The sequence below is a fragment of the Psittacula echo genome, assembly GCF_963264785.1.
Source record: "Psittacula echo genome assembly, chromosome: 2".
Taxonomy (NCBI): domain Eukaryota; kingdom Metazoa; phylum Chordata; class Aves; order Psittaciformes; family Psittacidae; genus Psittacula; species Psittacula echo.
Genome location: NC_137737.1, coordinates 88,188,773 through 88,213,956, shown reverse-complemented (window position 1 = coordinate 88,213,956; position 25,184 = coordinate 88,188,773). Strand labels below are relative to the sequence as shown.

The window sequence follows — 25,184 nt, the reverse complement described above, 5'->3', positions numbered from 1 at the left end:
TCTCCAATTTCACTTCTGGGTGAGATGTCCCACAGAGATTTCAGTATGACTTGGAGACCGCAGGGCAAGTTCTACACCCCCTTCAATATCACACCCCACCTGAAGCCAGTGAACGGGGCCACATGTTACTGAAAAAAAATTATAGCATTGTTGCATACTTGGAAACTCAGTCTGATGAGGTACAGCAGTGTTTCAGTGATATGTTGTCTGCAGCAATTGTTACTTGTGTGGACAGTCCTGAAGTACTTGCTGAATATTCTGTCTTAAACCTGGATGTGTCTACATGAGGTCTTGAAGATCAGAGTCCATATTGAAATCTTCTTTGTATCATGACAGAGAACAGAGAAACAAGTGTTGACATTTGTCTTTATTCAACCAACAAATAACCTCAGTAGCTGCTATTGTGATCATACTGTGCTTAGTGTGTGGTGGTGTTCTGCATGTGTGATCTGATAAAAAATACATAAAAATCACAAAGCAGAATCACGTCTACTACTGCGTGTTCTACTCAGTTCTCCATGTAGAATTAGAAAGTTACAAAAGGTATGTTCTGACTCCTGGAGTCAAGAACACTCAGTAAAGTTGAGGTAGGCTTTTTTCATGGTATATGTCATTATCCAGTAATGCCCATCCATCTTCAATTTGCACCAGCAAAGACTTAATCAAACATGTAGAAGGAAAAATATATTTTACTTGATCCATCCAGGGATGGCTGAACTTTAAAACATGGGTCTTTCAGTGCTGTTCTTAGCTGAAACAAGATTGTTAACATGACACAGAACCGTAACAGTTGTGTTTTATGTGCGTGCTTTCCTGTTCAGACAAGTAGTAGTGGCAATCAGGGTTTGCCTCAGCCAGCAACTCTGTTCAGTGCCATGTGTTAACTGTGTTAAGAATTAATGGATCTTCTCGATGAAAAGATTATGGAAGCGCTTTGACAAACTGATAAGCTTGAAGAAAGGGAGAAATTTTGGTTTTGCTTGAGCACAGGGAATTTAATTACTGAATAGAAAGATGTCTTTCTGTAGTTCTGTGCTTCAGGATAAAACTGCTGTTGAATGTGGAGGTTGTTACACTGGACTGGATGATTCAGCTGCTGAGATCCAGATGTAACAGATAGGGATCGGTTCTCACATGGACCATGATAGTAAGATAATTGGTTTTCTTTTTGTTTGTCAACATGTAGGAAAAACGATCTGTGGGATAGACCTGCTGTAGGGCAGCTTGCTGAATCACAGCAGGAGAGACTTTAGTGTTGTTCCTACAGTAGGCAAGTAGGGCTGTGCGACCAAGTGGATCTAAATCCTTGAGCTGAGAGATGTAGGAAATAGTTGCAGGCAGGCAAGGAGAGAATGAGGAAATGAGAGTGAGAGCAAGGGAGGAAAAGCCTGCCATCCTCATGTCAGGAACTGGAAGTAGGCACTTTGTTATAAATTGCTGTTCCAGCTATAGGGTGGTCATTTATGGCATCCTGGTGACAACAGATGTGGCCTGTGTTATAAAGGTCTCTCTGCATCAAAGTGTACTGCATTGTGCATTACTTCAAAATCTTCCTGTGTGTTTCCACTCTTCAGCTTCCACTCTTTCTGTTGATTTCTTTACTATCCGACTTTGTTCTGGCTTTAACTCATTGTAGCTTTTACTAACACTTTGATGGTGGGATTGTTACTGGAGCTTTTTGTGTTTGAAAGCCTAGCAGGCCATGTATTCTTGCCTGTTCGTTTACTGTCCGTTTTTCTGAGGTTTTATTATTTGGTGTTTAATGTCAAAGTGTTGATATTTCTCCTTGATGTTTGTGTTTTCCTAACTGTAGTTCTGGCATGAGCATACTCTAATCCATTCAGTGGCACATACTTAGTTCCTGTAATTGCCTTTTTTAGATGGAATGATCTCTTGGATTAAATCTGGAACCTAAAGCTAATGTTACAGAAAATAAGGTCAAAGAAATCAAATAATATTACTTCCAAAGTTTCAGTAGAGTCTTTGGATCATCTTCCATCATTAATATTGATGCTTGACAGCACTTACAATTTTAATCATGATTTGTAACCCTCTGAATTTTATTGCTTCTGCTGTCAGAAATCAATTTCAGTACTTAATGGCATCTTGTAACCTCAGCCAAGGAGAATGTTGGTTTGATTTTTATTTTAGTTTTACTCAAAGCTTTACTGCTAAGCTACACCCTTATAAGATTATTTTTATGGTATTTTTTGACAAAGTTGTTTTCATGTATGTTTCAAAAAGATTCTGACCCTAAAAAACAGTGAAGTGTATGTTTAAACTTAGTCATGCTTGTAGACCTGGGACTTCTCATATAATTAATAAGCGCCCCAAGTGTCTGCAGGATCAGACCATAAACTATTGTTTAATCTTCCTTTTGCATACTGAGGTTGAAGAGAATGGAGTACACTTGTAATTCCCAATTACACATTTAGATTAGTCTGTATTGATTTCTTCTGATCAAAAGAAGTGTGTTTGGGCTTGATTCTGTCTTTGATCACTCAATGGAAATTATTGACCTTGTTGAGAGTTCCCCTTTAATGTCATATTTTGCAGGATGGAGTCCAGAGTTGTACATTTCTTAAAGAAAATAACAAAATTGTATTTTTTTTTGTCAAAATATCCACCCAAAACCAAACAAAAACTCAAGTAGCTCATAGGAACCAAACTAAAACAGTTCAAAAAATTGTACTATGTCTAATCTTCTCTCAAGATTTGCAGCTTTTAATAGAGTTAAACATGCAAAGGGTATATCCCTTGATCTCCTTTATAAATGACTTAACATTGGAAAGTTTCTGCTTTAAGCATCGCAGTGTCTACTTTTCTGTACTCTTGTTAGTAGATTTTGTATGCTTTGAGACGATTGTTATTCTCCCACTTAATGGATAGGAAATAGAAGGGTAGTAAAATAAAGTTACACCCAGTGGGCCAGCAGTAGATATAGTTTACTAATTCAGTGTTCTGACTGGGAAATGCTGCAGAGTTTTACTTGTGTATAGATTTATTATTGGAAATGTCATGATCTGTTTGGCAGCATGGGAAAGGAATAATGAGATGATGGTGTCAGACACAATAATGGGAATGATTTCTTACACCACATCTGTTAAACTTTGAAACTGCCCCTGGACCGTTGTTTCTTCATAGAAGTAAGGAAACTGATTTGCTATGAAAGTTATAAAACCCAGACTCCTCAGGTCAGGCATAGCAAACCACCTTTTCACATCATCTTTATCCTATATACAAATATTAAGCTCCATCCTACTATTTCTAATGTATTTCATGTGGTTTTTCCAATTACAAAGGAATAGCTTGCTGTGTTTGACTTATGTGCTGATGACTTGCAGCTAACTTTCCTTGCTATATTTCATTTAGAGAGCCTGCTGCCTGCACATGATAATGTTTATGTAGTGGATGACACAGTTCTGGAGCTATCAGAGGTGGAAGAAACAGCATCAGAAAGCAGCTGTTTTGCATCTGAGGACACCACCGAAGACTCGGGTGTTGTGAGCTCCCCATCTGACATTGTGTCTTTGGATTCACAAAATGACAGTATGAAGTTGAAAGACATCAAGATGGTCAATGGCTACATGGAGTCAGCTGAGGCAGATGCAATGCATGGCACAGAGACATGTCCTTTAAAGAATGCCTACTGCAATAGCATGGAATCTGACAGTGCTCCACAGAGGTAAAACATTTATTTGCCGTCAGCTGTTGGAAAATCTCTTGCATGTCCTTCTTGTAGGGAATCCTTAAAGAAAACCAACTTCTGCTTTCTTCTGCTCTTTCATAAACCAGTATGAATGCCAAGTGACTCCTCCCAGTGAAAAGCTCACTGCCAAATCCCCTCCAGTGACATACTTGTAGCAACAGGCAAAGGTCACTTTCCTGTTTGAACTTGCAGTTACATTTCTTGCAAAAGACCGCTGCCCTCCGGAGTTGATTTCTCTAAGAAGTCTGAAATAATTTAGTTACAGTTTGGTTTATTTTGTTGTTCTGATAGCATATGAAGTGCTTAAAATGTTACTATATATTGATCTAGAAAAATGACATGTAGGTCATAAAATGGAAAACTCATAAAATGGAGGAATTCAAGCCATTGAAGGCCAGCTAGAGAAGGATTGTACTCAGTGAACTTCGAAGATTCGTTTGTGGATGTGTGCATGCATATATATGTTCACCTAATGCTAACCTCCGCTGGAGTTATACCTTGGGTTTAGGGGCTTTTTTCCAGCATATTTCCTTTCCTGGTTTTTTTTTTTTCCCTTTTCCCCCATAAATAAACATTTTCCTGCAGTTTTTGCAAGAAAATACAAGAACCTGAAATTTAATTAGAAACTGCCTTCAAGCACAAGTGACTCTGACACTGTTTGTTTGCCAAAACTCACATAGTTGGTGGCAGAGCTGTAAAGGGAACCCAAAATTTATAGGACTTTGCAAATACAAACTGGCCAAATAGGAAGCTGTGCTCCAGCAAGGAGGGTGGCCTGGTAATACTGACAGGGATCCGCTCTGTGTGATGCTGCAGAGTCATGGGACAGCGGCCAGAAATTCCTCTGAATTCTCAGTTGACACAAAGTCTGTGCTTTCTGGTCTCTCTCCATTCAGCTGCTAATCTGTAGCCCCTTCATAAGAGCATGTATCATGACCTAGTTATTTCCTTCCACACATTTCTGAGGGAGAACTTCATCTTGGATCATGCAGTGGGTGATAAATCAGGGATAAATTAGGCCAAAGTCAGTATTTAACCTATTGAAATGATTTTTTCTTTATCCATCAATATCAAAGGAGACAAGGTCAAGTCTCACTTAGATAACTTTCTCAATAATACATTTTTCTCATAATCTGTCCTTTTACAGTTTCTTAACTCCTGATGCAGTCTCTATGTGGAGGATTAAATGAACTAGTATGGTAACTGTGATTAACATTCCAGACCTGATCCAAAAAACCAACCCATTAATTTCACTTAGATTGGGTCTTGTAAGATAATTAAGCCGTCCCAATTTTCCTCAAAATGCAGCATTTAAACTGATTACCATTAGCATAATGTTGAGCAGAGGCATCAAAGCAAAACCCTCTAAGAACAATACTGATTGGCAAAATATATTTTGGATGTTTTCTGGTTGTTGTTTTTTTTTTAATCAAATTAGAGATTGACCACAGCTCATTGTGACACACTCCCTCTTCGAAGTCAGTAATCTTTCCATCTTTCACTTCAGCCAAAGGTTCATATTCTGTACCTTGCATTGAGACTTACCTGTGCCACACAAACACACAAAATCTTTGATAGTTGGAAAGAGTGCCCATAGAAGACACAAGGGGATATTTCATAACCTGGCCGGCAGTACTGCTGCTTAGGGGTCTTGCTGAGCCAAAGGAGTGGAAACTGGAAGGATGGTGTGTTTTACTGCCCTTTGCAACCAGGGAGGTGATGACTTTCCCCTGCTCAGCTGCTGAGGCCAGTGCTGTGTCCAGTCTTGGGTCCCCAGTGCGACAGAGAGGTTGGCAAAATGGAGGAAGCCCAGAGAAGAGCTATCGAGAGGGCTGGGGGACTAGAGCACACAGAGTATGAGATGGAGAGAGTCACCTGTGGTGCTCACCTTGTAAATTTCAGTGTGGGTGAGGAGGGACCTGCCTGATTTTCCCTAAACAAAGACAGAACTATGAGGCTTCTCATATGAAGAGGAAATTCCTCAAAACAGGAGTGGTTAAGCAGTAAAAGTTTGCCCAGAGAGGTTGGGGAATCTCCATGCTTGGAGCTTCTCAGAACTCAGCCTGGCAAAGCCTTGGGCAGCCTAGTCTGGCTTTGAAATTATCCCTCCTTGGAGCTAGAGGTTGGGCTAGCCTTCCAACTTAATCTTTTCTGTGATTTTATTGTGTTAAATATTGTGTATTTATCTAATATGTCCATAATTTAAAAAGAGTGGGTTTAGACTAAAAGAAGAGACAGTTATTGTTGTTTGGGGAGTGCAGTTATTTTTCATAAATTCCACTTTTTTTTTAGGCTTTGGGACAGCGAAATTGCTTCGGATCAACTTTAGGGTATAGCAGAAACTTAATATTTGTTATTTATTTTAATCTTATGTCAGCAACCATTTAGATTGCCACAGTAACAATGCTGATAGTAATATCTTTTTAATTTTTATGCTCTGAATGTTTGTAAACAAGGTTAAAAGTGGAATTTAGTTTAGTTTGAAATTGTGCTTGTCTAGATCCTTTTGCAGGTCAACTCCCTATTTTCAAAAGCCACTTCCTTCCTAAGTGTAGAAGCAAGGAAAAAAATGGGGTTTTTTTAAACTTATTTGTATGAATCCTTGTTTTAATGGGATGTAAATCAATTCTGAGTACAATTTTGTGTACAGCCAAATTTGGAGAACACCAATTTCAACTCCCACTGTCGGAACAGCTGCCACCCCACTAATAAAACCTGTTGGGAGCTCTGAGATTGCATGTAATTCTTGTGATGAACAGGCTAGTTTCAGGACCACACCAGCCTTCTAAATTCCCAGGAAAGTCAAAGTGCAGTTTATGTGAATAATTGATACCAAGCTACACAGAGTTTTAAATATGTTTCATAGGCTACAAAAAAAATTAAAAGAAAACGTTGCATGGAGTTTATTCATTCCTTTCTATCTTCTAGTCCATGTACCAAGATCTAACTCAATTGTGAAAGGAAGATAAGAACAAAGAAATGGGAGAACACGTTGCTATTGTAAAGTAGCAATGGTTAGCAGCAGTGAATCAGGAGTCCTCCTTGAGTCTGAGCTCCACTGAAGGCAGAAATCTTATTTAGTGACTAATTTGGCCAAAGCTTGGAAAAAAGAAAGTTAATAAGAATAATGGAAATATTTACCTTGTCATTTTAAATTGTAAAGCAGACTAAAACTTGGGGTTTTCACACAGTGAAATAACTAATTCCTAAGAATTTATAATGCTGTGTGCTAAAATAATTTCATACTCTGTGGGCTCTGAAAAGTACTCTTAAAGTGCAAGCAAATTATATTTGGAGTGTGAAGGGCTATAAAGAATGTCCAAGAGGCATTTTGCACGTACACTGTGAAGAACTGCAGTGAAGAGCAGAATCAAGTCCACAGTTCTTACCTAGGCTTGGTCCTGAGGCTTAACCTGTACTCTAAGAGATCAAGAATATTTTGCCATTTTGCTTACTTTGGTTAATTGTTTGTTTAGTTTTAAATTCATTTGTTCCTAGAGTTTCTGGGATTGTTTACTGGGTGGCTTGGGTGGTCTCTGTGTAGCTGAAATGCTGATAGCGTTAAAATACCACAGCAGGGTCTGCCCCTCATCTGCTGCTGAAGTCAAGGAAAGTTACGAGCATTTAAGGTGCAGTCTTCTATATGTGATGGGTTTGTCTGCACATAGCAGTATAGTGGTACGACCAGGTCAGAAATGGCATGTACAATGGGCTTTGTACACACAGAAGTGACAACCACAGCAGAGCTCCAGTCTCATTCAGTTCCCCGAGCACAGAAGCAGAAATTTCTAAAAGAAGGTCCCCAGATTTCAGAGTTTCCAAGCTGGGGTCTTTCCTCCATAGTTTTGTTTTCCAGTATATGGGAGCAACTTGCAAGTGCGCTCCGTTTTGTTTTGGGATTCTCGTTCAAGCAATCTTAATCCTAATGTAGAATATCAAATCAAATATGGAAACACTCTAGTTCTACCCATGTCTTTGTCTCTAACCTGTTAAACCGTCTTTGTCTCTCCACCACAGACTGATTTTTTTTTTTTTTTACAGTAAAAGCCATTAATGCAGCTATCGTATGTCACGATATGTTTGTATAGTGCCTGGTGGAGCAGAATCCAGACCTCAGCTGGAGGTGCCAAGGGCTAACCCCATATAAATAATTGACTACATGCAGTGTTCGACTGTGAATGTTTTAATATTAACTGCTGACTGTGAACGTTGTACTACATAGTTGTCTTTCTTCATATCCTTCCTTATGGTTGATTTCTTTGTGTTATATATCTGTTCACCGAATTTTAATATATAGTGTTAAATGAGTAACAAGAAAACCACAGAGAAGCTGAAATGTTGCTTATGTAGCAGTAAGTACATCTCATGATCTCACAGTGTTGCAACTCTGTCCTCCCATACCCCCTCCTTTCCCATCCTTGTGTGGTGTCATCATGCAAGCTCCTAGGGGCAGGGATCAGACAATTTTATATGCCTATAAAGCATCTTGCTGTCTGGAGCTTTATAAATAATTACGCATTAAAAATTATGTTAAAATAATATTATTAGGGATGCTAGGTCACGTGCTCAAAGTTAGGTAACATTAGCATTAAAGCTGTCCGTGTAACCTTATATTACCCCCTTTACCCTTAATTCCCCTGTTTTTGTTCAGTCTGATAATGTCTCTAGTTAAAGTGATTATATTCTCTTTTGGTTTCTTTTCTTTGTAAGTTTCAGAGCTCGATTAATAAAGCAGGCATACCACTGTTCATTCTCAGTTCAAATTCTCTTCTGGAGACAGGACCATTTAATTTCCTTTTTCTCTTTTTATCTTACTCATCACACTAGTATCCATGTGCCGTGCAGACTTTAATTCATTTCTCTGCACAGTACTCATGTGGGATGAAAAGGTGTCATTATCCTGTTTTAGGAAGGAGAGCTGATGCACAGAGAGTCAAGGCAGACTGGTAACCAGTTAGACCACACAGGACTCCTTTTTTTTTCAGAGAACTGAGCATTAATGACATTTCATGTATCAGAATGCAGCTCTCCTTCTCCTCCTAACTCTGTTCTTGGAAGACGTTTAACCATTTGGGCTGAAATAAAATAATGGAATGATCGTGGGGATGATATAAACTGTAGCATTTGGACTGCCACCTAGCAAAGTTATATAATTTCTCAAAGTTACAAACAGCTGAAATCAAGGCTTTAAAAGGGTGTCTTAACAGTTTAAAAGGCAAAACTGTCTTTTTTACTGTCTTGAAAAGATTTTAAATTTATTACAATATTTTAAAAAATAGAACTGTTTTCAAATGTAAAGGGAACTTGGCAGTTACAAAGCTAAATAAATACACACTTGTCTGGGCCAAAAAAGATAAAATACCTTCCAAAGGGTCTGAAAGAGATTTTCCTCTCCCTTGCATTTCTGTTTCAGTAGCCATGAGAGAGGAATATTTTTTCACGTACACCTAGTGGAGGGCATAGGGTGGGGGTGGGGGAACCCTCCTAAGATCAGTTCATGCTGTGGGTCTGGACAGGGATAATCCCGTTTCCTCCCTTTCTCTTAGAAGATTTTGTTGCCTTTGGCTCTGGTTGGGGTAGTTGAAGCTACTGGGAGTAGAAGAATCCTCTTCATTACCAACCTGAGAAATACTTGCTGTTTGCTACAAATCTGCTAGGGTTTTGATGAGTTAGTTTGAAACAAAAGCTGGAAAGGATAGGAGTGAGTGAACTTGTTCTGCTTAATTTTCAGCCCATTCAAATTCAAATGTTACAAGGCTTTGTATTCCAATTGGGAAAGACAGGAAGGAAAGAGAAGTCAGTAGCTGAAGAGAATTCAGTGATGAAGCTGGTCAGAGGAATTACAAATATAATAGTGAGTGGCAGAAGGCAGGCAGGAAGGAACGAGAAAAACTGTGATGAAAAATACGTATGTATTATATGTATATCTCTGTTCACAAACACATTCTATATAATTACACATCACTTGTAACTACCTCCAAGAAATACAGGAAAGTTTTATTCTGTTATTTCTCTATAGGGTAAGTTCTATTTTTGCTGGGTAGGTATGTGTTTTACCTTTTGAAAACAAAAATGTAGTTTTAAGGGGGAGGAAAGTAGAGAAAGGGTTAAAGCGACAGGGTAAACTTCAGGGATGAAAAATTACTTAATTAAGACCCAGATGTCTGACAGATTTGCAAGCCTCTGCTTCTTACATAGTTTTGCTAATTTCCTTCCTTATCTCTGGCTTTCCCTTTCCCCTTGTTCCAGAAAACTCTTTCAATTTGTATACTCTTCATGCACTTTTTTGCTGGCAGATCTTCATGGAGGGAAGATGCTAATAATACCAAGATTAAGTGATAGATACAGTCGTTATAGAGCAGGAATCCAGATTGGCCTTTCTGTTAAACTCATCCACTGGAAAAATGCCGTATACTTTGGAGCTATAGAATATTTTGCATGTTCAAAAGCAGTTTGAGTTGCTAATGTGTAGTGCTGGCTTCCAGGAGAGAAAGGCTCTGGTCCTTGATCTGTTTTTTTTCTGTGTAAACCAAGGGAAGTTATTTAACCTCACTGTGCAATCTTTTAACTTGCAGTGTTATATTGCACAGGTGATGTGGCAGTGTTAAGATCTGAATCATACTAGTCCATTTTCCTGACTATTTCTGGCAGTGCTGTCTGCCTGCAGGCTTTCCCGTTGAGAAGCTGTTGCCAGAGGCCCATGCAAGGAGTGGGGAGTGGAGGCATGCTTCCAGCTGTATAGTAACTACAAGCTGCTGCTTATGCAGCAGGACCCTGGAACGGACATATGTTGGGAGACTCTGGAAGCTCCGGTGTGTAACAGGCTTAGAGATTTCCAGCATTAAAACACAAAATTGTACTAAGACAAAGCATTTTCATTTGCTTTCTGTTTAGATTTTTGACCAGTAACCATGGGGAAAGACTGTAAAAAGACCATAAACCCAGCTGCAGCTGAAAAATTATTTCATTTTCTTCCCCATCTATATTTGCGAATTCTTATTTGTAACAGGGTGGTGATATATCTGAAGGTACTGCTGGGCTTGTGTGTTGTAGGATTGGAAAACAGTTAATTCAATCTCTGATGATTTTTATTCAGCATCAATATAAATGCAGCCTAAAAACCTTCATAAGTTTGATGCAGTCTCACAGAACTAGGAACTGAACACAAACTAAAAAACTTGGAATAAGAATGATACCTGTACCTTGCTCTCAAAAAGTATGTGCATCTTTTTTTTATCGCTCATTGAAAAACATGAAAAGCAAGGTTATCTGGCAGTCAACAGAATATGACCATGTGCTTTTTCCTTTTCCTAGTTGCCTGATAACTTTCAGAAGTCTTGCATCAAATACAGGTGATACTTTGCTATCTAACAAGTCCTAAGTTGGCTATTCAGGCTACAGATTTTGTGTTTTAGCAAGCTTTGGTCATTCAGACATTAAAACTTCATGCTCAAATTCACAGGAGGCAGCAGAAATTGAAAATATCTATGGTCAGGTCATAGCTTAGGTGACCAGAAAGTCCACCACTTATACTAGCTGCTCTCCTGCTGCTTTTATATTCGTTCCTTGGAAGGGAATAGAAAAAAAGTCATCTAGCCCAAGAAGCACAAAGAATGAAAAAATAGTCCCTAAGATTTTGTAAACTATTGGTTAATCTGGAAAATAGTTACCTCCACTTTTGAAGAGTACTTTGCTGCATCACTCACAAAAACAAATATGTAAACACCTTGAGTTTACATAATGCCATCTTTCCAGCCTGGTTGAATAGCAAGTTGTATTCAAAAAGCTTCAGCCATACTTTCTACAACTTAAAATTGTTTAGCATCAGGCTCTTCTTTAATACCCACCTCGATGTATACCCAAGGTAGGACCATATCTCTTTCCAGCATTTGTGTAAGAGGAGAATATTGTGAATTCATTTGGAAGAGGAAAAATCTGAATACATACAGATGGGTTAATATAATTCAACAGCATCAGACTGAGAATATTGTCAGAGCTGGGAAAGGAGCCCAGATGCTCCAAATCCCTGTCAGGAGTAACCGTATCAGGTTTCCATGTCAATAAGTCCATGTTAGCTCCCTGAGACACACAGGAGAAGCTAATGCTTTTGATGTCCATTGAACAGCCTCATAGCAATCCGTATGTCCTTGCGTGTGCTAGTGCACGGTGTGCCTGCCTAGATTTGGCTGTTATTTGCAATGGTTCTGTCTTCCCTCCCCAGCTAGTGTACACATTCACAAGAGCCAAGTTCTCTTTCAATACTGTAAATACTGTAAAATGAGTGAGTCTTTTCAGGTCATAAGCAGTTCACCTGAGAGGAGTCTTCTGCCATTTCTTCTTGCCTGTTGCCACTGCAACAGGACATGTGTCTCCTTATCTTCCGTATTGTCTACGGATGTTTTGAATGTCCTACTGTATTTCAGATGTCACCAAGTGCTCGAGTTTAGATAACTGAATTTCTGCCTCAGTTCCTTCTCTGCAGTTTACATAGGTATGTGTTATATTTAGACAGTTAATGTGGGAGTTGTGGTCTATACCTCTGGTACCATACATGAGGCTCAGCAGAACTCATGGGAAGTGCCTGAAGAGACTCAGGTCAGTTTTATCATTTGCAGACCCCCAGGTAAAGCTTCTTTAACTATAACAAAATGACAGCTTCTGTCATTGCAAATCCATTGTTTACCACTGGTTTGGTTTTCTTTTTAATACAGCATTCACAGCTAGGTTCATCAGAGAATTTTCTTTCTTTCTTAGAATGTAAACTTTCTCGTAAATACTCGTCTCCCAAGGCACTAATTTGGTGAAATGCTGCTGTAAGTTTCATTTTTGTCTCCAACTGAGCAAATGACTGCTACTGAGTTGTAGCCTGAGCTCAGTGGAACACTAAAGGCTGTAGTTTAGTAATCGCTTTGCTCTGTTCTGTGCTTTTGCACAAATCTCTGCTAGTCTACAGAAGTAATAAGTGCACAGGCTTCCAAGACCCATGCACGTCTGCCATTTTGAGCTTGGGCTAAATGCTTGCCATTACTGTATTTTTAGTGCTTCACGTTTTACCTGAACGGTAGCATAAAGGTTATCAAGTTCTTCCCTAAGTCGGAAAAGTGTGTGTGAGAAAATAACACTGGTAATGTTTATCCAGAATATAAAACACGGTATCGGAATGAGTTATATTTTTCTTGGATTCTGGCCAAAACAGAGCTATCAACAAAAGAGAAGTGTGTAGGGTTAGAAGGGAAGAAAGTGAAGGATAAAAAAAATAAATAAATCAGACGCCCTTTTGTTTTCCTTTCCCAAATGCTGTTATGAAAAAGAGTCTTCTTAGACATATTTGTAATTATGTGAGCTACTGGAAACTACCAGACCTTCACCTCACAAAACATGTATCACATTTTAATTTCCCAATGCTAAGAATTTGAAGAAAAACCCTGTGATTAATCTGTATCTTCCAGCTTGTTGTAGGTGACTTTGGAGAGGAATTGAACAATAGCTCTTTTAGGAATTTGAAAATGCAAAAGAAAAGACCTGCTTTTTCTGAAGCTCCCTCTGTAAGAGCAAATAAGAATCATTTCATTTTCACTGCATTGTTCTCTTTCCTTCAGAAAAATTCTATGAATTGGATATTATTATCCCAGTTGTCTAGATAAGGAGATGGAAGCAGAGATTGAGAGGCAAATTATGTATAGTCACTGCGTAAGTGCACAGAGAATAATGAAAGAGACCTCTGCTGACAGTTGTGCCCATCAAGGAGAAGATAATATTGCTATAAGGAGTCATTGAAAGATTCCCATTGATTAATATGAGAAAAGAGATGGTCAGGGCAGTGGACCTACACTGCATGTTTGGAGCCCAGGAATCCCTGTTCCAGTCCCAAATATGTTTTCCTAGACAATTTGCCCATAAAATTCTCAAGCCAATAGTTCCTATTATTTCCTGGAGAAGGCCTGTACGAATGCTGGAGCAAGTTGAAATCTTTCTTTTCAGATTGCTCAAACGAGTAATTTCATTGATTTGTGTGTGTGTGTGCTTCAGGGTACATAGAACTGCAGTCTAGCCGTGCCAGTTGCCTTGCTGGAGACTTTGACTGATTTGTGCCACCTTTCTCTTAATCCATCTCAGGGAAGACTGAGTTTGCCATGAGTCTTGCAGTGTGGGTGCTGAGCCTGAGCTTCATCAGTTCACAGTGGCTTCTGAGGATGTTCAGGGCCTGTCAGTGCTCAGGTCAATGGCAAATGTTGCTGTTTTCATTGATCCCAAATACTTGAACACTGCTTTGTAAGTGCAAGGCAGTTTAGGTGCAAGTAGAAGAATCAGGCTCCAGGACTAGTACAAAAGACATAAAGAACAGAGAGGTGAATGCTAAATAAATAATAAAAAAAGTAAAATGAAATAAAAAAGCTGATACTTCAACATGTGCTTTCAGTTTCTTCTGGTGTGAGTAAAGGAAAAATCGAACAATAAAATAGTAATAAAAGGAAGCTACATTGTTAGATTCAATTTAAATCAATGTCAGGAAACATTCCTGAATTCCTCTTCATGTTATTGCCTTAAAGAGCAGGAAAAAAAACGTTGTGTTTGATAAACAACCAAAAAAAAAGTCATCTGTTCCTGTACTTATGCTATGAAGGATTTGATCTTGAAAAGGACAAATCTGCTTCACCTGACCTGAGTTACTGTAAGTGTGGTTAGAATGGAAAATTATTTTTTCAATAGCCTAATCACAAGACCAAAACTTAGATACAGTGTCACAGACAGCAATGTCCTAAATTCAGGTGAGGAACAGGTAGCTGGAAAAAATAAATTGCCCAGCATGAAATCTTTGCTTCAATGATTTAGATAGAAAAGCTCTGCTGGTCAAGATTTTTCTTCCTAACAGACAGAAGATCTGATCTGTTGTGTAACAGGTTGTCGTATGTTTTGGGTTTTTTAATTTTGGTCAATTTTCATTAGGATTTTTCTTAGTTTCATTTTTTTTTAATTATTTTAATAAGTCAAGGCAACATTTGGCACCTACTCTGATTTGAGTCTTGGTTTAGATCACTGTACAACTTCATCAAAAAACATGGAGTTCATTTCTGGCAAAATCGGGCCCCTTGATATTTCATTTGAAACAGTTCTCAAGGGATTAGTTTCTCTTTCCTCTTCCCCTCCTTCCCCTCAGGATGCAGAGTGATTGTCTAAGAGTACTTAGCTGTATTTATTTTTCATTACCATGCAATTTTTACTTAATTAAGGTGCAGATCTATTGGCACAGAGGGTGCACAGGATGGCTAGCGGTCTGCTTAAAAATTGTATGGATATGCAAAACCTTGGCCTTGGCATGTTTTGCTTTTTCAGCAGCCCAGCTGTAATGTGTACTTCACAGTGAGGCCAGACAGTTTCTTTACAACAGGCTATATTAATCCTCGTCTTTTGATTGCCAGCACACTGAGCACGCTCAGGAACCACAGAGATCCTTTCTAGATGTGGATGTGTCGTATGATGGTTTGTGTTTCTAAGTCTGCATATTTTTCCCACTTTTGGGAATGAGTTTCAGAATCCCAGTAGAACCAAAGGGGCTGAAATGGTAGTGTATTTCAGAGCAACAGTGCAAAGCAGAAAAAGGTGATCCAACCTTTTTCTTCTCTTTCATTTAGCGGGAGACATGAAGAAATCTCTTCGGCTAAGCAAGAGAATGAGGATATACTCATTGCTGCACAACTCCAGCAGACTTTGGCTGGCCTGGATGAACATTTAGAAGGTAGGAAAGTGTGTTACTCTGAAGTACAAAAGAAAGAGGCATAGCCAGGAGATGCAGAGTCAAACTGTACTCTGGAGAATCCACAAGTTTCTCACTAAAATCGCTGGGAACAACTCACATGTTCTGTCCAGAATGTGGTCCACCCAAAGTGCTTGTTCTCCCTCTGCTTCTGGGGCAGCCTCTCTTTGTAGAATCATAGAATAGTTAGGGTTGGAATGGACCTTAAGATTGTCTAGCTCCAACCCCCCTGGCTTGGGCAGGGACACTTCACACTAAACCATGCCACCAGAGGCTCTGTCCAAATATTTTTCATGCTGCTTATCAGATTGTCATTCAGTTTCAGTGTTTGCTACCAAAAAGAGATGAACAGCAGTTTATGGACACATTTTATGTTCAAATTTGATGCAATTTTATTGACTTTAGTGGAGCTAAATCAATTGTGAATTTCACTCTGTGTTTAATGAACAATGCCTCTGGTTTGTATTTTATCCTCATGAAGTAAAGAAGGGGGGACGTTTTTGTACTCAATGTCTCCTCTGCATTAGCAGATATTCTTTAAAGTTAAAATTGAAAACATGGAAAGAAACAGTGGGAAGAGATAAAATGTCATACTGTGCTCCTCTTTTTCGTACTGCGAATAAAAGTATTTTTCCATTAATGGTTTGTCACCAAATGATGTTGAATACATTTTTAAAACTTTCCATCTTAATTTCACTACTTCTGCAGTGGACTTGGTTCTGACATAAATTTCTGTGAGTTCTCTGACACTGCGATTTCTTAGCTTCTGTGTTGCAACCCTTGATTTATACCAACAAGTTTGAGAGGAGAGTTAAGCTTCTTGCACAATGAGGCTTCTGGAGTCACTGGTAATGAAGGGTGAGAAGAATGGAGAAAAAATACAAGTACTGTTTCTTTGTTTGCTTGCTCAAGGAAATCCTTCAGCTGGGCTGTTATTACCAGGTCTGGGAAGCATAATTTGGAGCTGCTTGCTGTTTCTCAGAAATGTTTCTCCTTTGGAGTCATGTGGTGAAATGTTTATCACTGAGAGAAGTTAGTCAAAGATAAGGTATGAACAACAGAGGAAATTCTGCTTTCAGCTGCATTTGTATGTTTCCCACTGGCTGAAGCAGGAGGACTGCAGGAATATTTGGCTGATCCTAATCAGCAAGAGACAATAAAACGGACTCAGATCTCTCCTTTTTTGTAAGAGGCATTAGTGGAACTAAAATATCTGATCCGCTTAAGCTTTACTGGCTGTTTGTATAATTTAAAGTCATATTGCCTAAATACTCCCTATATGTAATGTTATGTGTGTGTTTTGCAGCAGTGGATGGTGTAAGTAACTCTGACTCCGAGTACATCAATGAAGTGTTGAGCCCACATACAAGAAAAGTTGAAGCAGCCCAAGATGTTACCAGTTCTGTTCCAGTGACAGTCATAGATGACGTTCCAGAAGTTAGCACCTCTAACTCAGCTGGAAATCAAGAGATGAAGGCAAGGCTTTCAAAAAGTATCTCAGCTGACTCTGTTAATACGGGAATCTTTACAAATAAGAACAACAATGCAGGTTCCTTTAGTAAGGGACACACAGATGGTGGAGCTGTATGCATATCCAAGGACCTAATACATCAGCAACCATCTGAAAATGAATTTAGTCACCTGCCTGTGGAACAGAGGAGAGATATGTTTGAATCTCTCACATCCTCCTTCGAAAAAAGAAGTGAAAAGAACTTAAAACTGGACACCCCCCCCAAACATGGTGTGAAGTCTGAGGAATGTAAATCTAAGCTGACTCCATCTCACTCCAAGGCCACGGCTGAAATCAGTACAGCAAAAGAGAAGATAAATCCATTTAATGAATGTAGTAACAGGGAAAGATCTCTGAAAAAAAGTAAATCAGAATTGGAAATCAAATGGCCACCAGCAAAAAAAAATGAAGTAGAAGAAGTCCCATCAACACCCACATGGTGTCATCGTGCCCAGAATTCAGGAGCAAACTATGAACCTAAAATGGGTTTGACAACCTTTAAAGTTGTCCCTCCAAAACCTGAAGTAAAACAATTTGATAGAGGAGTTTCACTCTCCACTGGTGCCATTAAGATAGATGAACTAGGCAACCTTATAGGCCCAAACACCAGTGTCAGTAAGCACATACCAGGTAACGCTACTGATGAAACTGAGGAAATCTGTCTCGGGAAAGTGAAGGCATTCTGGAGATCAAGTTCTATGGAAAAGCAAAGTGATGACTCTGCTGAGCATCTTCCTAAAAAGTCAGCAGCCACCACAAATTCTAAGCCCTTTACAATAAAACATGAACACAAACCTGTTTGTCCTGCAGCTCCAAAACCTGTAGCACCACAAACTGTTACTACCCAGGGAGCTGAAAGACAGTCTGAAAATGAAAGGACCAAACCACCTCTTCTGGTTACACAGTCTCAGGTAACACCATTAGTGGCCCCGACCATTCATAAAGACAAGCTGGAGCTTCCATTTGTAAAGCCACATAGGAGAACTTCAAGTCAGTATGTTGCCTCTGCCATTGCAAGACACATCAATATAACTACCTGTAAGTCTGACTCTATTACAGAATATCATGAGAAAGATGAAAATAAGCAAGGAGCGGGAGAGGTTAAAACTGAAGCAGAAGGTTCACCAAAAAGATGTATTATTGTGGCCAAATACAGCCCTGTGGAAACAGAGTCAGCAGAAACAAAAGAAACGTTTTCAAGTATTTTTACTCGCAGTCAAAAAGGATCACACAGGTTTACATCTGGTGATAATTCTGGCATGGAAAACAAAGTAGTTAACATCAGGGCACCAAATCAAGCAACTCCTCTGAGTTTCTATAAAAAGAATGCCAGTGTCCCACTTACTAAATCCTCTTCAAAGGATAACAGTGCAGAAGATGATCATGGTTTAAACAGCAGACAGAGTATAGCAGAGAAAAAGATGCATCTTTTATTTGACCAGAAGTGTGAGACCCATACTAATTCAGCCTCAACTCTCAAGTCTCCCGATCTCCAAGGAGTCCCATCCCCTTTAAGCTCGTCTTTGCGAGTCGGTAAATGGCCACCTGCTAATGGTGCACAAGTCAATTCGCTTAAAGCTTCACCCGACCTAAATGGTGCAGCTGCAAACACAGAGTCAGAACAGGAGGAGAAACTGGATGCTTCGGATGTTAATGCTATCAGTGAACTGGATGTTAATGTGCAGACCAATATCTTTGGACCAAAGAAGAAGTTCAAACCCGTCGTCCAAAAGCCAGTACCTAAAGACACATCACTGCACAGTGCCCTAATGGAAGCCATTCAAACAGCAGGGGGAAAGGAAAAACTCAGAAAGGTAAAGTGGGGACTTCTTTTAGCCTGTTCAGACTGCAGAGCCATGTATTCTCCCTGTCAGACATCAGACGTTTTATAACGGGTACAGTTGCTAGTGAGCAGGAGTACACACGGCATTTGAAAAATTTATAATGGCAAAATACAGACCAAGCCACTGCTTAATTGCACATCCTGTAGATTAAGCAACACCACTGCTGCTGCAGTAGCCAGAAGAAGCAGAGGGTGCAGAGGTGCAGCATAAGGGAGAGGTAACTGAGGTTAGCCTGAGAGCTGAACCCACATTTTAGTGTGTTATGTGAAATCAGGAACACACAGCATGGAGAACACTTGTAAATACATAAATGAAAGAAAACTGCATTTTGTATCACTAGGTGATCCTAGTTTGCCATTGGCTTCATGCTCAGGGAATATGAGATGGCATCTGTAAGTACAGCATTACTATCTACAAATATCCTCACCATTCAGTGTGAGTAAGGGTTGTAAAGCAGGCCCAAAGGAAGATAGACTTGACTGGTCTCCATAGTTTGCATTCTGGTACAAGTGCCAAAAGTATTTTTAATAGTGTTTCCAAAATATCTCTACTGACAATGTGAGGTTTATTGTTTTCATATTCTAGGTTTCAGACAGTGCACTAAATGACAATTACAGCAAACCCTCATATGTTGAGCCAGAGAATGAGCGCTCAGCCCTATTAGCAGCAATTAGAGGCCACAGTGGGATCTCAAAGCTGAAAAAGGTAGGAAATGAAGATGGTAAGTGATCTTCTAAGTGCGATCTGTTCCTACTGGATGTTTTGAATAAACCCAGATATGCCACAAACTAAACATTGTACTGCAAAGAGAAAAGTTGAGGGGGAAAATAATATGACCCAAGATCAGATCTGACTTATGTGGATAGCACAGTGGGTCCAATCCTATCTTTTGCTATAAAACTTAGCAGTCCTTCAAATTGTTGCTTTTAGCTGAGAGGGAAGCACATAGAAATCTAAACTAATTACAGGGACTGTACGTAGAAGACATCAGATGTGTATCATTTTCACATTTAAGTGGGGTATTTTTGTGCTTTAGGAGTATGCAGTTAGATCAATATATTTGCATTACCTACCATATGCATCAAAGCCCAGTTACCTGAAGAACACACTTAGGACTGCTTCATGCATGCTCTTTATCTGTTAACATGAGCTGGTGCATAAAAGTTGTATGCAAGTAACTGATATTGATGGAACATCACCTTTCACCGCTGCAGGATGATCGCTTCTGTATGATTTACTTAATCGTTAAAGCATCTCTTATTCCTAATAGCCCAAAACTGCATTGTTCTAGCTTTAGTTCTCATTCAGTTTGCTAATTCAGCCAAGGATGTGTATTTGGCAAGGAGGTTCTTATTTCCCTCGTGCAGTGATTCATGCCATTAGCGCATATCCAGATAGCAGGCATGAGGTAGAAAGAATCTCTTGCCTGTGTTAGGAAATTGCTTTGTCCCTCAAATACCTTACTGCCCATGCTGCAGGCAGGGTACAGCCTCCTCTGAGCCTGAAAGCAGGGTGTGCTAGGCAGCAGCCATCTTCACATACACTTAACTGCATTCTGCATTCATTAGGAATAAACGTAAATTTGTTTAAAAGAGGCTCTGACAATGAAGTGGTGGGGTATTATTGCAGAGACCTTTTGGAATACTTTCCTCCAGCAGAGAAGCTTTTGCCATCCTTTTAAAGGAAGTTGCCTAGAAACCGTAAGCTTCTTTTTCACACCATGTCACCTGTGCTAGTTAAATCACCGTGTTTGTATGTGTACAGGGCGAGATATAGATGTGCTATGATGAAGGGGCTGTCCCTTTCATATTCTCTCAAATGTTCGTTTTTAGGTGACATGACATGATTCCCATATATTGTGTGTGTGTACAGTGAAGGAAAAGAATATAGGTGTTTTCTGAATGTGGATTGGATGGGAGATGAATCCTTTCATTTTGCACTACAGAAGTCTTGTGCCTCAGTTTCTCAGAGGAAGAAATGCTAACGTATCTGCTTGAAAACCCCCCATTTGGCACATGATATTGAATTTCCTAATAATTCCCAAATCATTGTAATTACCAACAATTTATCATGGTTATTACTAGTGATGTTGTTAACGACAAAAATACTTGTTGAGACAGTTGACGGAAAAGCTGGCTTAGTCTGAAAGATTGCCTCCTCCCCCTGCGTTCATCTTAAGTAGGCTGAATTTCCAAGCTGGTAATTCGTGCAGAAATTTTAGTATCAGAAATGTCACAAAAACATGCTTGGAAGAGCAATCAGTTGATTTTGTTCTCAGAGCTTTCACGTAGTTGTTTCTGGTCCTATTTTATTTCATTTTCGATTTTTATGATGGCTGGAGACTTTAGCTTTAACAGCATTTTTTCAATGAAGCCATGCCTGGGAGTTCAGATCTAAAAGAGCCTTCCTGTCATCTGAGATTATTTCTGTGCAGCCCAGACTGCAAAAACTAACAAGATTCCTGGGTGGCTATTGCAGCCGTAATACATCTTCTTGATTCCAAAACCCTTGTGGTTGATTCCCAATGAATACCAAGTCCAACTTTCTCTCTTACCTTACATGCCAAGAAGAGTTACAGGATCCTGGAGCTCACAGTAAATAAAGATTGAGTTTCTGAGACATAGTCAATGCCAAATCCTTGATGCTGGTAATCAGCCCAGCTGAGTGATGTGAGTGAGTAGTAACAGATGTTCAGCCCCATGAGCAAACAAAAGTTCTACGTGGTTTACATCATGCAGGCAAAGTGAAATTGGGGTACTGAAAGTGCATCAAATGTCAAATAATTACAGTTTAGTCATGCTTGATACTAATCACCGCCTTTCAACTGCATAATGAGCAGATCTCCTCGTTGGCCTCCGAAGAGCTGCAGAGTTTTAGAAATACAGAACTGTCCTCGCAGAAGGCAGAAGACCCTCAAGAGCAGCAGCTTTGTATCCCACCTGCCCCTGCCCAGCCACCACCACCGCCACCACCACCTCCCTCTCAGCTGTCAGCAGCAGCTCCTAAGTCCTCAGCCGTGGCTACATGTAACCCTGGGGAGGCAAGGCAAGCCCTGATGGAGGCTATTCGCTCAGGTGCTGGAGCAGCAAAGTTAAAAAAGGTAAATGTACTTCTAGATTTTATTGCAGGTGAAACAACCTCCACTTGCTGTGCACTGAGAGCCATTTATAAGCTGTTCTAGCCACGTATTTCTTTCTTCCATCAGAAGAAGGTACATGCACTGTTTTCTCTAATGGAATCAAAGATCCTGAGTGTACTTCAAACCTTTGAACACCTATTAAAACATACTATTAAGACTAAAATAGGCTTGTGCATGTATGCAACCATGTGAATAAGCAATACTTTTTTTTTTTTGAGGAGAACATCAAAAGCCTGAATATAATTTCAGAAAATATTTTCATGCCCTTTTCATTCTTGTGAATCTGAGGTAATACTGGATGTCTTTTAAACAAGGTGAACTTAGAAAAGATCAGACATGAGATCCTGAAGCAAATTTAGAAGTAAGTATTCTCTCCTAGTATCAGTACTGTTTCCTAGACCTTGATTCCCAACATTCTTGGTTGCACGTCCTGAGAACTATCAGTAAAACTCTGCGGTCATTTTAATGTATACCTGAACTTTATGAATTGGATGATATGTGTTACAATTCTGTGGTCAGCTATAGCTCAGTTATCTCCCAGATGGCTAAAAATGCTCAGTTGCCTGGGCATGATTTTTAGAGTAACTTCACTTATGATTTTGGTCAAAATTTGTTCTTCTTGACACTGCATTTCTTGGTAAGAAGAAGCCAATTTTCCTTAGTGGAGTCATCCCAGTATTATACTGCAGTATCCAAGAACAAACTTTGATCCAAGGACATTAGGGAATGTACAAAGCAGATGTAGTTTTCCCAACACGTGATTTTGCTGATGCCAACCATAAAAGTGTAAATAGGCTTTAACCTTGCTTACTTAACCTCTTTAAAATAATTCAAAAAGTACAATCAAATTTTAACATTAAAAAGTAGCCAAAACAATCTTGTTCCTGGTGAACTGGAAATTCCACAGAACCATAAAAATAGCACAAACAAATCAGTGTTTCAGGGAGCTTCACAATCAGCATGCAAGCAGAAAACTGGATATGCATTTATTTTTCAGGTGAAAAATTACATCTCCATTCTATTGCGAATAGTGGCTGAGGTCACCTGGCCGGTTCAGCTTGGAGAAGAGAAGCCTGAGGGGTGACCTCATCACAGTGTACAACTTCTTCAAGGGGAACAGTGGAGGGGGAGACACTGATCTGCTCTCTCTGGTGACCAACAATAGGACACAAGACAATGGAATGAAGCTGTGTCAGGGGAAGTTCAGATTGGAGATAAGGGAAAGCTTCTTCACTGAGAGGGTAGTTGGTCACTGGAACAGGCTCCTCAGGGATGTGGTCGTGGCATCAAGCCTGTTAAGAGTTCAAAGAGCGTCTGGATGATGCTTTTAGTCATATGGTTTAGTTTTAGGTAGTCCTAGGAGGAGCAGGGTTTTGGACTTGATGATCTTTGTGGGTCCCTTCCAACTTCAGATATTCTATGATTCTAAGACTATAAATTATGAAAGAATAATATTCCAGATCAGGCCTTTATTTCCCCACTTCACCAATTTACAGAAAAAAAAGGGATTTGGATTGTCAAGAATACTTCATGCAGTTTCTTTCTAGTTCTTTCCAAATTCCTTGTTCTTCCAACTACTGCTCCCCCTCCTGCAGAAGTCCCTAAGGGGACCTATAACTCTACTCATTAAAACAGGTCTTTATCATGTCCTTTGGGGATTTATTTCAAACTGTTGGATAGCCAGTAAAGCCCATGAAAGTAAGCTGGATGTACTGATGCATTCTGCTAAGTACTGTGTCTCTGTTCTTTCATTTTTCAAGACACAGTAATTTTTGGTAGCTTTGACATTGAAATGACAGAAGAGTACGTCACATTATATAGGTCTTCTATGAAAATAAAAGAGACCAGTGTTTTGTCCAAGCCAGAGTATGATTTTCTTATACTGTGTTGCCCTTTCAGATACTGGATATGCAAGCTACTTCTTGTATATGGCAAAGACATGGTATCACTTTGACATCTGAGATCTCATGCCCTTGATAACTGATAAAAGCAAAAATGTCAGATTTCTCAAAGGCTTTCTATCCAGTGCATATTAATATCTCTTCTAGCTTGCTGTGTTAAATTGAGAGACAAATTCTGGTCCTTCCCTGCAGCAGGGAGACTTGTAAAAGCAAAACTTGAATCTATAGAGGAGAGAGAATACATGATAGCTGCGTACCAGGGTTTTCTTCCTTTACAGCTGAAGAACTTGTCTCTAACAAACACCGAGGTTTTTTGTAAACAATGGCTGGCAGGTGGCTTTGTCCCAGGGCTGAAGCAAACTTTTTCCTTTGTTTTGCCTCCTCTGTCAGAGATCTATGATGTTGTGATTCGGACATGTGAGCACAGAGCCAGTTTTAGCTTTGCCTTCTAGAAGATGTTGGTGACAGCAACTAGACAGCAGAGTAGGTAGTTCAGTTTAGTAATTGCATCTGTTTGTCTTACATCATCTTCTCAAAGTTTCCTGGGACAGGGACTTCTGATGGTGAAGTCATCTATTTAGCTAATGTTATGAAGAACTGGGAAGAATCTGCATTGCTTAGTTATGCGTGACTCAGTTTGTGCTTATTTAGGAGGGGTTATTTGCAATGGAAGTGGATCAAACAGGATTGTCAGGGAAACCAAACGTAAAAGTACCCAATTGCCCAGATAAGAAGCATCCCAACAAACATCTCAGCTCTAGTAATATCTGTGAAAAAGCAACTCTTCCACTCCACCCCTGATTACACAGCTGTTTGCTAAAGTCATGAACTTTAAGGTTAAAAGATGCACTGTGCAGGAAGGGAGGAGAGAAATTGCTGCAGGCTGGTCAGCCTTGCTGAGAGTCAGGGTCTGCACAACACAGGCTGTAATTGGGTCAGCCAAAACAAACCAGAGCAAAAATAGGTGCTTGAGGGAAATGCCAAGTATGGGTAAAAGAGCGTGCACATAGGTCTCCTGGCTGTTCTTTAATCCATTTCTTGGGCTACTGCGCCTGCTTTGGCAAATAAGTCATACTTTGTTTTGAAGAAATGGCATCTGTTTCATTGCATGCTGTTGCTGTCCACAGACTCCCAAAGGAAAATTCTTGTGGGTGCCAAGCCCATTTGGGCCTGCCCAGTAAAATGGTTCATCCCCAGTACAGTGCAGTTCAGAGACCTGCCAGAAAGTGGTTACACTAGAGATCCTGCCCAAAGGGAATGGAGACACAGACGTGTTACTGGAACGGGATGAACTTACCAAACTGGAAAAGACCTGGTGGTGTGCAG

The 25,184-nt window shown here is 39.7% G+C and overlaps 1 protein-coding gene across 1 annotated transcript in view; it reads left to right on the top strand.

Moving 5' to 3' along the window:
- Positions 1-23,041, top strand: part of COBL (cordon-bleu WH2 repeat protein) — a gene marked incomplete at both ends in the record, with an annotated part of 153,811 nt that extends 130,770 nt beyond the window's left edge. Inside the window, 6 exons of the mRNA XM_080609689.1 lie at positions 3,373-3,685; positions 15,343-15,446; positions 16,771-18,788; positions 19,404-19,523; positions 21,658-21,918; positions 22,955-23,041. Coding sequence (XP_080465815.1) covers positions 3,373-3,685; positions 15,343-15,446; positions 16,771-18,788; positions 19,404-19,523; positions 21,658-21,918; positions 22,955-23,041 — 2,903 coding nt within the window. The remainder of the gene's footprint in view (positions 1-3,372; positions 3,686-15,342; positions 15,447-16,770; positions 18,789-19,403; positions 19,524-21,657; positions 21,919-22,954) is intronic.
- Positions 23,042-25,184: the final 2,143 nt, after the last annotated feature.